A 16,395-nucleotide genomic window follows, 5' to 3' on the forward strand; every position below is an offset into this window, starting at 1 on the left:
GGCAAGTGTTTTAAAATATCAATATTTTTCTTCCGAGGATATCTTCTCTCACTATGTACCATCACTACAGCAAGAAACTGGAGTGGTAATCGGGTCACAGTTCTACATGTTACTAAGAGTAAAAATTAATTTTAATAATATTGTAAGAAAAATGATAAACAGGGAAGGGAATATATTGAAATCTTTTACACTGACCATTCCAAACATGAGGGGCATTTCTGTAATAATAGTAGGACATTCACCTTAAATTTAGATGTATGCATGTAACAACAAAGAGCCTCTTTCAACATAAAAATGGAAAGATTTCTATTAAATTAATGTCAAGAAAATGCTGTATATATGATGAGTTTAAGGACTCAGAAGATGTGGAAAACTATCCCAGAGTCACTTCCTAATTAGAGGTGGAGCAAAGGCCAGATACTGGTCCCTGAACCCCAGGCCAGTCTTCTTTTCTTGTGTCAATGTTACCACGTCAAAAACAGGAAATATTCAGGAAACTACAAATAACTGAGAAGTACTTCATATATGCTAGCTCATTTATTCTAGCAACATCTGTATAAGGGAAGCAGGGGTTATTTTCCACTTTTATTATCTAAAAAATAAGTCAATCCAGAAATAAGGTACTGAACTTCTGTCTGTTCATTTAATCAGTCTCATAAAATAATGTGTTCTTATGACCTGGTATGAAGAATTAATGGTTGCACACTTTTATAACAACAACAAAAACAAAACACATTCATAGTTTATTTGCTGTCTTTTAAAAATGTAAACTACACTTTTTCCAAGACTAGAAATTTTGCAAATCATTCCAATGTTTATACCCTTCAAGTAAGAGATGGAAAGCTTCTCAGGGGCATGCCTCTGAAGCAGTTTACTTAGCTTATATTACGTGTAATGTGCAGATGGCCAATTATTCCAGTTATGAATCTAGACTACTCTCCTCAAAGTAAAGAACAAACTAGATATTTTATCTGTCTCTTAGTTTGTTTTTCTTATGATATAGTCTATGGTTGTTTCCAAATGTTCATGTTTTTAGAATGCTTTAGGGGATAAAATAGTCTTGGAGTAGACAAATGAGGAATGCCAAAGAATAGAAATGTTTAGAATTACATGCAATAGGGAATTAATTATCATATACACAATTTTTTCTCTGAAATAGATTTTTTAAATATTTATCATTATCTAAATATTACCACTGCTGCTATAAATCTAAATTTTCACTGAAAATGACAAATATATTAATATAGACTTAGCAAGATAAAACCCTTCACCAGAGAAAGTCCTGTTTCTTGGGTGGAAAGTTCAGGTTACAAAACGTCTTTAGAGAACACGTTAATGACCATCATCTACTTGAAAACACAGGGGGCCGGGCGCGGTGGCTCAAGCCTGTAATCCCAGCACTTTGGGAGGCCGAGACGGGCGGATCACGAGGTCGGGAGATCGAGACCATCCTGGCTAACCCGGTGAAACCCCGTCTCTACTAAAAAATACAAAAAACTAGCCGGGCGAGGCGGCGGGCGCCTGTAGTCCCAGCTACTCGGGAGGCTGAGGCAGGAGAATGGCGTAAACCCGGGAGGCGGAGCTTGCAGTGAGCTGAGATCCGGCCACTGCATTCCAGCCTGGGCGACAGAGTGAGACTCTGTCTCAAAAAAAAAAAAAAAAAAAAAAAAAAAAGAAAACACAGGATTGTTCTTTGTTTTGATGTGACTATATCAATATGTACTAAAACAATAGAAACCATTTAAGGTAAGTTTCAAAATATATTCTCATAATTCTGTAAATAATAATCAATTCAATTACAGGACACACTAGATTTCAACTAACATATAATTAAGTACCATGCTTATGTCCTGTATAATGGCCAAAATCTAGTTTAACACTTTGCTTAACTACACATTAATCAAAACATTTTAATATAAAATAAGAATTATCCTTTAATTGACTGTGAAGTTTAGCACAAATTCCAAAACTGCATAGCCAAAATTTTATACATATTTAAGCATATTTGTTGGAGGGAAGAGAATGATGGTAATTTATATATTATAGTCCTTTGTCCCCAAATAATTGTACCTAACCAATATAAATGTTGAGTTTATGTGTCTAAACATAAAAATATTTTTAATCATGGGGAAAGTTTTCTAACCTTTTTGAGCCTGTTTCCTACTGATGATCAATATCTATGGATAACCTAATTGGAAAGGAAGACCCAAATTAATATTAACAAAGTCTTTACCTGTGTAGTACTTTTTAAAAAGTAAAATTATACTCTGCATAATCTATATATTCTTTTAGTATCAGAATGCATATTTTGCTTACAAATGAGTATATTGCTTTCTACTCCCTTTAATGTAAATGTAAATATAACTGTTGTTATGACACATTAGTTAAGTATTAAAGTATTATGATATTTACTAGGGAGCATAGCAAGATGTTTTTGCTTAGGGCCGGACCAATGAAATGAGAAGATGTGAACATCTGTGTCTTTATTTTTACAATTTCGTAGTTTCAAATTTTATATCATGAATCATGAATTTTAAGCTTACAATTAGACAAAACAAAACTACTCATTTAAACTTCAGTAATTAATTCATCAGAAAATTGTCACTGATCCCCTTTTACTCTGAGAATAATGCATAGCACAAAGCATTTTTAAAGTCAGTTTCCATTTTAAATAATAATCTAAACAATACTCTGCTGACTTTGACTAGGATCGATAGAAAATGGTAATATTTATAACCAGTGGGCGGTAAGATACTGAAATAATAAATGATCAGCTGTATTCACAAGGACAACAAAATGACTAACCAATTTAGTGTACTGGTCATTTCAGAAAAACAACTGTAAATTTAGTGAGCTAAAATAAAAATGAAAAAACATTTGTGCCAGTTATTTAAAGGTCTGACTTCTGTCCAAGTGGCAGCCCTCTGGAGAAAGTCAAATACAATATTCCAGGATAACATCGCTGATACCAGTTTGTTCAAATGATTCATAAAAGTGCAGCAGAAAATGTGTTTTAAAATCTCAATTTTTTTCAGCTCTGATTGTTTCGTTCTCTGGTAAGTCCACAATATTAATACTTTTAGTTTGTCAGTCTTTTATTATAATAAATTATAATAGTTAAAAACCAAGAAATTAAAAATGTAAGTCAAATTACTTAGCTGTTGTCATATTTAATTGTGACTGAAATGAAGTGTTATAAATGCAATTTTTATCTTTGCACCACCAAGTTTATTTCTGAGGAAAGGACAAAAACCAAATGCTCTCTGATCATCTTATTATTCATTTACTTATGTATTTATTTTTATTTTGATATGTTTTGGGGGAACTGGTGGTGTTTAGTTACATGAATAAGTTCTTTAGTGGTGATTTCTGAGATTTTGGTGTACCCATCACCCAAGCAGTGCGCATTGTACCCAATGTGTAGTCTTTTATCCCTCACCCCCTCCCATCCTTTCCCTCAAGTCCCCAAAGTCCACTGTATGTTCCTTATGCCTTTGTGTCCTCATAGCTTAGCTACTACTTATGAGTAAGAACAGATGATGCTTGGTTTCCATTCCTGAGTAACTTAACTTAGAATAATGGTCTCCAATTCCATCCTGGTTGCTGCAAATGCCATTATTGTGTTCCTTTTTATGGTTGAGTAATATTCCATGGTATACATATACCACATTTTCTTGATTGATGGGCATTTGGGCTGGTTCCATGTTTTTGCAATTGTGAATTGTGTGGCTATAAACATGCATGTGCAAGTATTTTTTTTTTTTTGTATAATTACTTATTTTCATCTGGGTGGATACTCAGAAGTGGGGTTGCTGGATAAAATGGTAGATCTATTTTTAGTTCTTTAAGGAATGTCCATACTGTTTTCCATAGTGGTTGTACTAGTTTACATTCCCACCAACAGTGTACAAGTGTTCCCTTTTCACCACATCCATGCCAACATCTATTATTTTTTTAAATTTTTTGATTATGGCCATTCTTGCAGAAGCAAGATGGTATCGCACTGTGGTTTTGGTTTGCAGTTCCATTATCATTAGTGATGTTGAGCATTTTTTCATATGTTTGTTGGCCATTTGTATATCTTCTTTTGAGAAATGTTTTTTCATGTTGTTAGCCCGCTTTTTGATGGGATTGTTTGTGTTTTTCTTGTGTTCGTTGTGTTTTTGTTTTGTTTGTTTTTTGATTATTTCAGTTCCTTGTAGATTCTGGATATTTGTACTTTGTCAGATCTATAGATTGCAAAGATTTTCTCCCACTCGGTGGGTTGTCTGTTCACTCTGCTGATTGTTTCTTTTGCTGTACAGAAGTATTTTAGTTTAATTAAGTTCTATCTATTTATCTTTGTTTTTCTTACATTTGCTTTTGGGTTCTTGGTCATGAAGGCTTTGCCTAAGTCAGTGTCTAGAAGGGTTTTTTCCAATATTATCTTCTAGAATTTTTATGGTCTCACATCTTAGATTTAAGTCTTTGGTTCATCTCGAGTTGATTTTTGTATAAGATGAGGGATGAGACCCAGTTTTGTTATTCTACATGTGGTTTGCCACTTACCCCAGCACCATTTGTTGAATAGGGTGTCCTTCGCCACTTTTTGTTTTTGTTTGCTTTGTTGAAGATTGATTGACTGTAAGTATTTGGCTTTATTTCTGGGTTTTCTGTTCTGTTCCATTGATCTATATGCCTGTTTTAATACCAGTATCATGCTGTTTTGGTGACTATAGCCTTACAGCATAGTTTGAAGTCAGGTAAGGTAATGCCTCCAGATTTGCTCTTTTTGCTTTGTCTTGCTTTGGCTCTGCAGGCTCTTTTTGGTTCCATATGAATTTTAGGATTTTTTTCTAGTTCTGTTAATAATGTTGTTGGTATTTTGATCAAAATTGTATTGAATTTGTAAATTGTTTTTGGCAGTATGATCATTTTCACAATATTGATTCTACCCATCCATAATCATGGGATTTGTTTCCATTTGTTTCTGTCACTGTCTTTCAGCAGTGTTTTGTAGATTTTCTTGTAGAGGCCTTTCTCCTCCTTGGTTAAGTAATTCCTAAGTATTTAATTTGTTTGGCAGCTATTATAAAAGGGGTTGAGTTCTTGACTTGATTCTCAGCTTGGTTGCTGTTGGTGTATAGCAGGGCTACTGATTTGTGTACATTTATTTCTTATCCTGAAACTTTGCTGAATTCATTTACCAGTTCTATGAGCTTTTTGGATGAGTCTTTAGGGTCTCCTACTTATATGATCATGTCACCCACAAAGGGCGACAGTTGGCTTCCTTTTTAACAGTTTGGATGTCCTTTATTTCTTTCTCTTGTCTGATTGCTTTGGCTAGGACTTCCTCTCTGTCCGTTTCAAATTTGTTATTTAGAAATAGCTTATAAAAAGACATGTTAATCATTTCGAAGGAGACTGAGAATGTTGATTTGTGGTTTACTGATATAGTTAGTTTGGGGGAAGGTAGACAAATACAGTTTTTATTCTTTTCCTTCTTCTTTTTATATATTAGTCATTTTTAAAATTATATAAATTGTACTATAAAAAAAAATCATTGGCTTTCCATATCCAGGTGTTTCACATCCATGGACCCAACTAACTGCAGATTGAAAGTATTTGGGAAAAAAAAAATCCCACAAAGTTCCAAAAAGCAAAACTTGAATTTTCTCCATGATGAGTACTATGTTGAATTCATGTGAATTAAGTGATGTGTAGGCATTGTATTAGGTAATATAAGTAATTTAGAAATGCTTTAAAGTATATAAGAAAATGTGGGTAGGTTATATGAAAATACTAGGCCAATTTATATAAAGATTTGAGCATATGCAGAATTTGATATCCACAAGGGCTCCCAGAACCCACTGCTGGCAGGTACCAAGGGATGACTACATAATGATTTAGGCCAGTGCTGATCTAATGTGCATACAAAGCACCTGGGGATCTTGATAGACTACAGATTCTGATTCAGAAGACCTGGGGTGGGACCTGGGATCCTGCATTCCTAGTAAGTCCTAGTTCATGCAGATGCTGCTTGTCCGAGGACTATGCATTAAATAGAAAGGATCTATGCAACACTGAGTGAGCAGCAAGGATCTCATGTTCACACACACACACACACACACACGAGGTGCACAGGGTTGAGTTATATGTACTCCTAAATTCTGAAGTTGTGCTATTCTTCTCATTCACCATCATCATTAAAACACACCAGGCCCTCTTTTATTTAACCAGCACATTTTTATGTTATCTAACCTCTCAGTGCCTTCCTCTCAGTATGTGATATTTCTAATCTCTGAAGATTTATCTTCCCTGATGCTGTTTGGGTAATTGGCACTTGTATACACTGGCTTTTCTTTTATTTATTTATTTATTTATTTATTTATTTATTTATTTATTTTGAGATGGAGTCTCACTCTGTCACCCAGATTGGAGTGCAGTGGTGCAATCTCAGCTCACTGCAACCTCCGCCTCCCAGGTTCAAGCAATTGTCCTGCCTCAGCCTCCTCCCTAATAGCTGGGACTACAGGCGTGTGCCACCACACCCAGCTAATTGTTGTAATTTCAGTAGAGATGGGGTTTCATCATGTTGGCCAGGCTGTTCTCGATCTCCTGACCTCAGGTGATCCACCCTCCTCGACCTCGCAAAGTGCTGGGATTACAGGTGTGAGCCACCATGCCTAGCCAACACTGACTCTTCAATTAGGTTTAAAAGTATCCCATCTTGTCACACATATCAAAAAAATAATATATATATACTGGCTACTAAGAGAGCATGTTTTTTTTACACAGCCAACCAGATGAGATTGAAGTGGGCATCAAAAGTTTCAAAAAGCATGACACAGAATTAAGGAAGTACAATTAGAACACATCTTACTTATTTTAATGCTAATTTCTTCTAAATTTCACCCACAGTAACTTTGGCTCTAAGTCTCTGAACTAATATATTATTTTTATTTCAGCAATGAAGACTGAAATATTTGGTGTCACCTTGGTATTTCAGGAATTGTAGATGAAATGACAATAGTACCATAGTGAAATTATTTATTTGTGACATTTCAAACAGTGAGTCAATGATGAAGTCAGACTTAGGACTTCGTTTATCCAATTTCCTCATTACACTATGTGCATGTAGCATTGAATCAGGGATTGAATTATTGATATAATGGGTCTGTTTTCGTCTTTATCTGGATTGCAAAGAGTGCATAATGTGAACAGAGAATTAGCTAGCTACTAAAATAAAAGTTGGTCTCCCTCAGTCTTTATGAAGCATAAACAAGATTCAGAGTATGATATAAATGCTGCAATCTAAAAGTTAAAATGCTAAAATGTAATGTCACAGTCTTTTTTGTTGTATGGTACTCTTTCTTTCCAGGCACATAATCCACTTAATTTTCATCTCACATCTAATGAATTCTTATAGTTCATAAATATGCTTTAAAATATCACTGAATAAAAATAGTACATGTGTTTAACTTGGTTCAGAATCTCTTAATAATGTAAGAAAATAAAACTCTTCTCTCAGCTGTTCTACAATAGACATAGGTTTTTTTAAAAAAAATAACTTCTGTCTATAATTTAATCTTAGTGTCCTTTAAGTCCTGCTTTTAGTATCTGCTCTCAGAAGTGAACTGTTTGTCAAAGTTCCATTAAGCTGAAGGTAAAAAATTAATGAGGGACTTACTTTAGATATTTCAAAACTAATGCAAGTCTGTTAGTCATGCAGCACAAAAAATCAAAGATTTGGGTATGTTCAATTATGGTTTAGGGATCACTTATATTTAACATTTAAATGCATTGCTTCATAAGCTTACTAGAGTATTCTAGAGAAAAATGGAACTCAGTTATTGATTTTTATTAACATAAATATATCTTCGAGATGATTTTATTTATTTAAAGACTTTTTATCTACAAAAGTTAATTTTAGGGCAAGGATAATCAGTGAATTGATAGGGATAGATGGGTTTTGAAAGTTTATTTAATATGTCTGCTGGGGGAAAGTATTAGTTAGCCAGGGAGAAAGCATAACTATATAGCAAGCATAGAATTATAATTTATTATTCAATTGTACCCCAGCTCAATTTTGTCAGGACTCAGAAAACCATTAAGACATAGGCATTAAGATTATTTTTCAAAGAATTGTTGATTTTTTTTCTACCATTAATTATTGAACTCCTGTTATGTACCTGACAAAGTGCTAGGCATTGTATATCATACGATGATGTAAATGACTTGTTCCTTGCTTTCAAGAATTTATAGTTCAGAGGGAATAAACAAAGTGATTTTATATAGTGATAATGTTAACTGAAAAAAAGGTGCAGATATAGCACACAGAGCTGAGGGTGCCAGAGAAAGCTTCACATAGAAGATGACTTGTAAGTTGGGCTTTGAAGGAACTGAGTACTTTAGACGTATGTGATGTGTGAGAAAAGCAAGTGAAGTAAGAGGAACGACTTAAGCAAAAACATGGGGGATGTAGCTCATGGAGTATGCAAGGGTATAGCTTAAGTTTTTGCTTAAGATGCATGAATAAAACTGATAGGAAATAATATTGAAGAATAAGATTCAAGATTATGAAGGGCCTTGAATAGCAAGCTAGAGTTTGGTGTTTGAATTGGGGAGAAGTGCAATCATACAGCATCTTAAGAAGTTCCCACATTCATGAAAACTTCAAAATGATAGACAGCACATGGCTCATCAATATTATTTCATTACCCCATGCACGTTAAAAGCTCCAAAGGTAACGGCTGAGAGAGAAAATATGTACTGGAAAATCCAGATGGCTATCCCAGCGTTTCCCAGCTAGTCTGTTCAGGCATTGTCTCTGCTTTGAAACATGAATCAGTTTGTCCTCAAGTGCAGCCTGGAGCAGTAGGAGACTTGAGGCTCATCACTTTTGGCTGAGAGCAGCCTCCTATGGTCTGAAAATCCCTTTGGTTTACCTCAGTAAGTTGTACAACTACTAGCATCTACTACATAAATTATGCAGAGCCTGGTACCTTGACATGCCACCTGTGCAGTCTCACAGAGTCCCCTCGCCGAAGGGCCCCACACTTGATTTAATGCTCTCCTACTGCCATATTGAAATTCTTCATACTTTTTGAACAAGGGATCCCACATTGTCATTTCACTGTGGGTCCTGCAAATTATATAGCCACTTGTGGTTCCATGAATATGAAAACTGTTGGGAAATAATGACCTACACTGTGGTCCAGATGCACTGTTACATAGATCTATATAAGGGAGCAATGAAATTATGAGGCCAGCACTGCTCTTATATAACAAAATGGATTCTAAGCTTAAATCTTTATTATTTTTTCTTCGAAGCCATGACTTCCATGACTGCCATAGGCCTAAGCGAAATATAGCATTTTAGCCTTGTCTTCCAGATGATAAATTAAGGAAACACTCCTGTAACATATTTTCTCATTTATAATCTACCTCCTGCTGTAGCCTGGATACCAGTATCATTGAGCTCTGCACCCTCTGAAGTCCCATCAAATTAAATTCTGAGAAAAACCGTTAGCAATTATTTTCCCTAATAAAAGTTCTGAAAAATATAGCACTGCATCTGGAAACATCACCGGCTGCCTGATAGAGTCATTCTGTTGTGTACTTCCTTTTGTGAATCAGTAAAAATATATAAACTGAATAAGTATTAGTTATTTTCTTAAGCATAGTTTGTTTTCTCCATTATCTCTATTCTATTCATACACTTTTTTGTACTTGTGTTATTATAACTGTTTTCTCTTATTTTTATGTATTTATTGTTTTTTGAAGTTATAGATGCATTTAGTTCATTTAAATAGTCAAATATTTCCACAGGCTTAATTTATAAAAATGTCACCTTCTCCTTCTCTTCCCTGTGTCTCTTCTCTCCTCTCTTTAACTCCTCAGGGCAAATATGTAATTGTTTTTAACCTCTTTAGTAGTTACTTACCTTTTATGTTTACCTTCCTTTTGCTCAGTTATGTGTTTGTTTTTCAGTTTTATCCATTATATTGACTTACCACTTTGAGAGATAAAGACTTAACTTTCACAAGTATTCATGTACATCACAGCCTGACTTTTTCCCTTTTCTCCTTTTTCCTAAAAAGGATAATTTTTGTGTTAAATCAGCAGTCATTATTTACATTATTATGACTATGTAAATATTATACATATTGTTCAATGATTAAATTTCTTCTTATACAACTTTTGGTCCCTTTAAGCTAACAGTTGTCTCCCTTTATAGGTTTCTTGTTTTTCTTTATAGCTAGACACTCTTCAAACCCTAACACTCTGCTCTTACTGTAAATATTCTCTCAATATGTTAGCACACATCTGGTATTCTCATTAATTTGGTCTTCCTAGGGACCTCCCTCCCCAGCTCTGCTGACCATCTGCTGTCATCCTCACTAGGTCTGTGCCCAGGGGCCAACCTAGGATTGTCCTTGGCTGAGATCTCTTACTTAAGAATAACAAAATTAAGTTGATTTGAAGTTCAGTATATGACTGGGATTTATTGACTGATAAATTTCAATGTAGGATGTTGTGGGTAAGTTGTTTCTTTGTGGGTAATAGACCTGTTTTTGGTATTTTTAGATATTTTCTATTGATCTCATCATATTTGCTAAGAGTGAATCTTCTATTGCCCTACCTGGAGAGGTTTCTATATGCCAAAAGAGAAAACTGAGGAGTCCTGGCAATCACAACAAGATCTTTTTTTTTTTTTTTTTTTTTTTCGTGTTCGAGTCTCACTCTGTCACCCAGGTTGGAGTGCAAGTGGCATGGCTTGACTCACTGAAACCTCTGCCTTCTGAGTTCAAGCTATTCTCCTGCCCCAGCCTCCCAAGTAGCTGAGATTGCAGGAGTGCACCACCAGACCCAGCTAATTTTTATATGTTTATTAAACATGGGGTTTCACCTTGTTGGCCAGGCTGGTCTTGAAATCCTGACCTCAAGTGATCCACCCACCTTGGCCTCCCAAAGTGCTGGGATTACAGGCATGAACCATCACGCCTGGCCAACACCATCCTCTTTGAACTGTGATGTTGCTCGTTGTATTTGGTGTCTCCCTGTTCAGACTGTAACTCTCAGTTTTCTGCTGAAGTGAAGAAGGAACAGGCACCCACACTGACTGGGTGCGTGAGAATTCCAGAGGACAAGCCATTTCACAATCCGAATTTCATAAGATCCTCCTGTTTCTTGTCTCTTTTGCAGCCCTACTTTAATAAATACCTGGTGTTGACAATTTCTAACCCTTTCTTTGTTCAGTGGTACAAACAGCATTCTCAGCTTCCCTACTAAGAACTTAGGTTTTAGGTTCCCCCCTCATGTCCTACATCACTGACACTTACATATCTGCTTTCCAACTAGAATCGTATTACTACCTATTCTCCTGGCCCCTGTACATTTACGCTTTTTCATTATTTTGTCATCATTTTAGTGGAGTTTTATGGGACAATGTAGGTAAGTGCATATGTGCAATCTGCCATCTTTAACTAGGATATGTCATTGTATTTGGACTAAATTTTTACTGAGTATCTCAAATCGTGTTAATAAGTAAACAGGGTATAACTAAGGAGTAAATAAATGAATGAATATAAACTTACCAGTCATAATTTAAATACTTATTACAGATAACTTTTCCTTAAGTGTTTTAAATTTCTGTTTACTAAGGATTCTCTTCCTTTGTCTTTTGAATACAGATGGAAGTTTTAGGCAAAGCCGATCAAACCTCACCTCTCTGTTAGTGCAGCCCATCTCCGCATCACTCGTTGCAAAACTGATCTCTTCGCCAAAAGCTAGAACCAAAAATGATGCCTGTAGCCCTCTAGAGCTTCCAAATAATGGTAAAGTATTTAATGTCATTCTCTGTATTTTACAGTTTTTGTAAAGACCATGATCATTTTTAATCTCCTAAATTGATGTATGTAGCATTATTCTTTTCAAAAATGTTGACTTTTGACGAAGTGAGCATTATTTTCTTCTGTGGCTCTTTAGCAGCATGTTTGGGAAGTAATTTTCATAAAGACTGAGACTTGACCAAAATGAGAGATTAGAAAAAGAAAACCATTTTGAACTGCTACACAGAAAAGTAGCTTTATAAATAAAGCATTTTTGTACATCCATGAAAATCTGCTTAACATAGCTTCCCGGTTTCAGCTTCAGCAGTCTCACTGCCTGCCAAGATTCAGTGGATAGCAGGCAGCTATCTAGGGTATGAAGTCTTTTAGTATAAAGCATTAAAGCCTAATTCCTGCAATTGACTAAAAAATCCCTCTGTCTATACGCATCATCGCCCGGGAGATGCTTCTTGTACTGCGGTGCAGTTTGTCAGGCCTTGTTGGACCACGTGGGATGAAACAGAAGTAGTTAAGCTACCTGTGGTGGGATGAAAGCCTTGGGCTGCATCTTATTCCTGCCTGCAGTCTCAGCCTTACGTTTCTAAAGAAAACACTCTTTATAATTTGTTAAATTTGTATCTATTTGCTAGGAACTACAACTTGTGAGCTCTGTTTTTTTGTGTCCAGACCTCTGGGCTCAATAGTCATATTTTATCTCAACTGTTTTTCTCTTGACAGCAAGAACATACAAAAGAGAAAATATGTTGAAGAAATATGTACAGAAAAAAATCTGAATACATTAAGGATTTCTCTGTTAGGGACATATGCTTTTCAAAATCCTATATATTGAGAGCCTCCTAAACGGATTACCAATTAAACAAGGTGGGAAAATCAGAAAACAATAATAAGCCAATGTCCTCAAAGCAGGAATGAAGAAGCACTCGAGGAGATTTTTGTTTTGTTTTGTTTTTTTCCCTGCCATTTATTCTGAGCCCAACAAATTGATTATGGGCTCTATTTGTTAAGATATGTAAAGAACACCACAATAATAGTGTAGTTGTAAGAGACACTGGACTTCTAAAAGACCATATTTAAGCCCAGATTTAAATAATTAATTAATTCAATATATATTCAGAGTCCCCAATACATTCCAGCCACTGTCCTGCCCTCAAGGAACTGATAGTCCCCATGCTAGCTCCATGTCCTCTAGTATGTCATCTCCCACTGCAAACCTCTATGTCTGTATCTACAACAGAGAGCTACACCTTTATCACCTTAAATAGTTATGAGAATCAAAGTATGATATGTGTATCAATTCTTTATTTTTACTTTTTGTGTTATATGTTACGTCATGTATTTCTTGAGACAAGGTTTTGCTCTGTGATCAGGGCTAGAGTGCAAGTGGCTTAATCATAGCTCCCTGCAGCCTCAAACTCCTAAGCTGAAGCAATTCTCCTACCTCAGCCTCCCAAGTAGCTAGAACTGCACATGGGTGCCAGCACACTAGACTAACTTAAAAAGTATATATTTTTGCAGCCACAGGGTCTCGCTAAGTTGCCCAGGCTGTTTTTGAGCTCGCTAGATCCAGTGGTCCTCCTGTCTCAGCCTCCCAAGGTGTTAGGATTATAAGTATGAGCCACCATAACTGGATTAATTTTTTTGTATATTGTAAAATGTTATGTAAATATTAAGAAGTATCTTTGTTATCAAATAACTACTTAAAAAAAAATGCGTAGACATGTCTTACTCTATTGCCCAGGCTGGAATGCAGTGGCATGATCATGGTTCACTGCAGCCTCAAACTCCTCGGCTCAAGTGATCCTTTTGCTTCAGCCTTCCAAGTAGCTAGGGCTACAGGCACATGACACTACACCCAGCTAACTTTGAAATCTTGTTGAAGAGACAGGATCTCACTACGTTGCCAGGGCTAGTCTCAAATTCCTGGGCTCAAGTGATCCTCCTGCTTGTCTCCCAAAGTACTGGGATTATAGGCATGAGCCATTGTGCCTGGCCTAACTACGTTAATTTTCTTCTTAATATGCAGAATAATGTACTTGCAAAGCAAGATGACACTCTCCAGCTGCATTTCCATAATAAATTAACAACAGGCATGAAGCCTACAAGAAGAGTTGAAATGTACACCAGTGTTAAAGCAAGAAAGACAGGCCTGCTTTCTAAGAGACTATGACATATGAAATTGTTCTCATGGATATTGTTATGTTTTTAGAAAAATTGTTATGATTTTTAGAAAATTCAAAAAGATATATTTAAATCATTGAGAAGACATTCATGTTATAATGAGTTATTTATTTTTTAAAATACAGAATATACACTTAGATTTTCCAAATACTGATTGAGCGGTCTCACTGAGTCTGGTAAATCAGTATTTGGAAAATCTAAATACATAATTCTATATTAACGTATAATCCTACATTAAACTGAATTTAATGTAGGATTATAACCCTTTACCCCAATGTTTTGTGCAATAATGCTCATAATTTTTCTGAGATAATTAAGTTTCTTCATAGATATTACAAAATGCATTAGTTATTCACAGTAATGTATATCAGGGTGGGAAATGAAAAGGATACTGAATGAAGTACTGTCATTTTAAGCAATAACAGCAATGCTTATTGTTTAAGGATTAAAGAAATAATTTAAAACATATTATAATTATAACATATTGTTGAATTTTCTAAGTATAGCCCTGATCTTTAGTGTCTGAAAATCTTCACTCAGCAAGTTTGGAATGGGCACATTAAGAATATGTGTGCGAATCCACTAATTATTTATCCTACCCATTTAACCCTTTATGCACACTAAATCAAAATTCTCTAAAATTCAGACAATAATGTAATAGAATTTTTCTACTACCAATCAAGGACTACATTTAACACCTCTAGTGTTAAAGTGAGTCATTGTTCAAATTTCAGAAATTGAGTCTTGGTCCTGTTTGTCCAAACTTGGATTATCCTTGAACCAATCATCATAATATAGTTGATGTAGTCTGTCAATAGGCTTGAGTCCATCAGAATCTATTTCTAGGGATACTGCCAAATCTACTCATAAAATGCTGATGGGAAATGCTGGCAACAGTTCAAAAAGGGAAAGTGGCAAATGGATGTTGAGAAAGCAAGTGTAGTTCAATGATGATACAAGTCTGGCCAAGACGCAATTTACAAACTTTAAGTAATGACTTGCTTCATCAGTAAAGGCCAACAAGAAACCATGTAGCTCTGGGATCTTCCTCCAACCATGGGAATGGAATGCATCCTACCTGAAAATAAAGTCAGCATAGGAAGGGATCAGATGAGTAAAGGGGAGAGAAATACAGAAATAGAGATAGAGAGAAGGTATGGGGAAAGATGGAGAAGCAGAGAAAAAGAAACCCTTATTTACATGATTAGAGCCCTAAATAAAGCCTTGTCTGAAGCCAAATCTATTGAACTTTTCATATATATGAGTCAATACATTCCTCCTTTGTTTCAGCCTATTTATATTTGGTTTTTGGTTACTTGCAACTAAAAGCTATCTAACTGATAAAAACCATAACACTTAAACTAAAGAATTGAATGCCTTCATGCATGAGATAGGCACAGCAAATTGAAGTGGATAACGGGCCATTTGTATGGACATCACTGCAAGAACTAAAAAAAAAGAAATGTATGAGGAATGGAAAAAGAATCAGGAGAAAAATTCTTACTTAAATAGATTGTTTGCATTGATTAGGTAATTGGATACTGACTCCATTTCATTTCAAACGGTCTTTTTCTTTGTAGACCTGACTCATTCATTCAAGGTATTGTCAATATTTGTCTTTGAAGTTCAGTCAAAACATGGAAAACTTAATTTTCACATATCAATCTGAGCTTGTGATTAAAATTCATGACTATGGTGATTAAAAGGGAAGAAGAAACTTTAAAATCCATTAATGAAATTTAAGGTGAAAAGTATAAATGAATCAAGTTAAAAATAATCATTTTAATGTATTTGATGATTCATTTATTTTGAAAAAATAATTGTTTACATGTTGCTTAAAACTTATCATCAGTGATGATGAAATTTTACATAAACAAATTTGGATGATGTCTCTTCAAGTGGATATACTATATATTTTTTGTTGTTATTTCCTTATTTACAATTCTATATGTTTTATCAAAATTACTTTTATTATTAAAATGACATAGTGTCTAACTGATCATCTGGTTTATAATTTTTACATATTTCTAATGCATTTTGTAAATCTATCTTCCTAATCTGTTAGTAGTTACTTTAAACAATGCATTACTAGCATTTCTTGAGTACAAATTTAAAAACATGTATTGAACATATTATCTACAAGTTGTAGTTACACAAATATTTGTTGACAAATGGTGCCTTTTAACTTTTCAAGAAATATCTATTAGCAGGAAATGTTAGTACAATTGAATTCAACATTGTGTATTCTTACATGTGAAACTAATCAATCTATTCAGAGCAGCCTTGGAATTGCTACATGTGAAAAGTTCCAGTATATTATGGTACTCTCCTTAAAGAATGTCTTGAGATTTTCTCTCTCTCTCTCTTTCTCTCCCTCTATCCA

The 16,395-nt window shown here is 34.9% G+C and overlaps 1 protein-coding gene across 4 annotated transcripts in view; it reads left to right on the forward strand.

Moving 5' to 3' along the window:
- Positions 1-16,395, forward strand: part of NAALADL2 (N-acetylated alpha-linked acidic dipeptidase like 2) — a 1,132,125-nt gene that overhangs the window by 742,145 nt on the left and 373,585 nt on the right. For all 4 annotated transcript variants that reach the window (XM_050780093.1, XM_050780092.1, XM_050780094.1 and 1 more), the window contains exon 6: positions 11,676-11,819. In XM_050780093.1, coding sequence (XP_050636050.1) covers positions 11,676-11,819 — 144 coding nt within the window. The remainder of the gene's footprint in view (positions 1-11,675; positions 11,820-16,395) is intronic.

Source organism: Macaca thibetana, chromosome 2 (genome assembly GCF_024542745.1).
Source record: "Macaca thibetana thibetana isolate TM-01 chromosome 2, ASM2454274v1, whole genome shotgun sequence".
NCBI classification, from domain to species: domain Eukaryota; kingdom Metazoa; phylum Chordata; class Mammalia; order Primates; family Cercopithecidae; genus Macaca; species Macaca thibetana.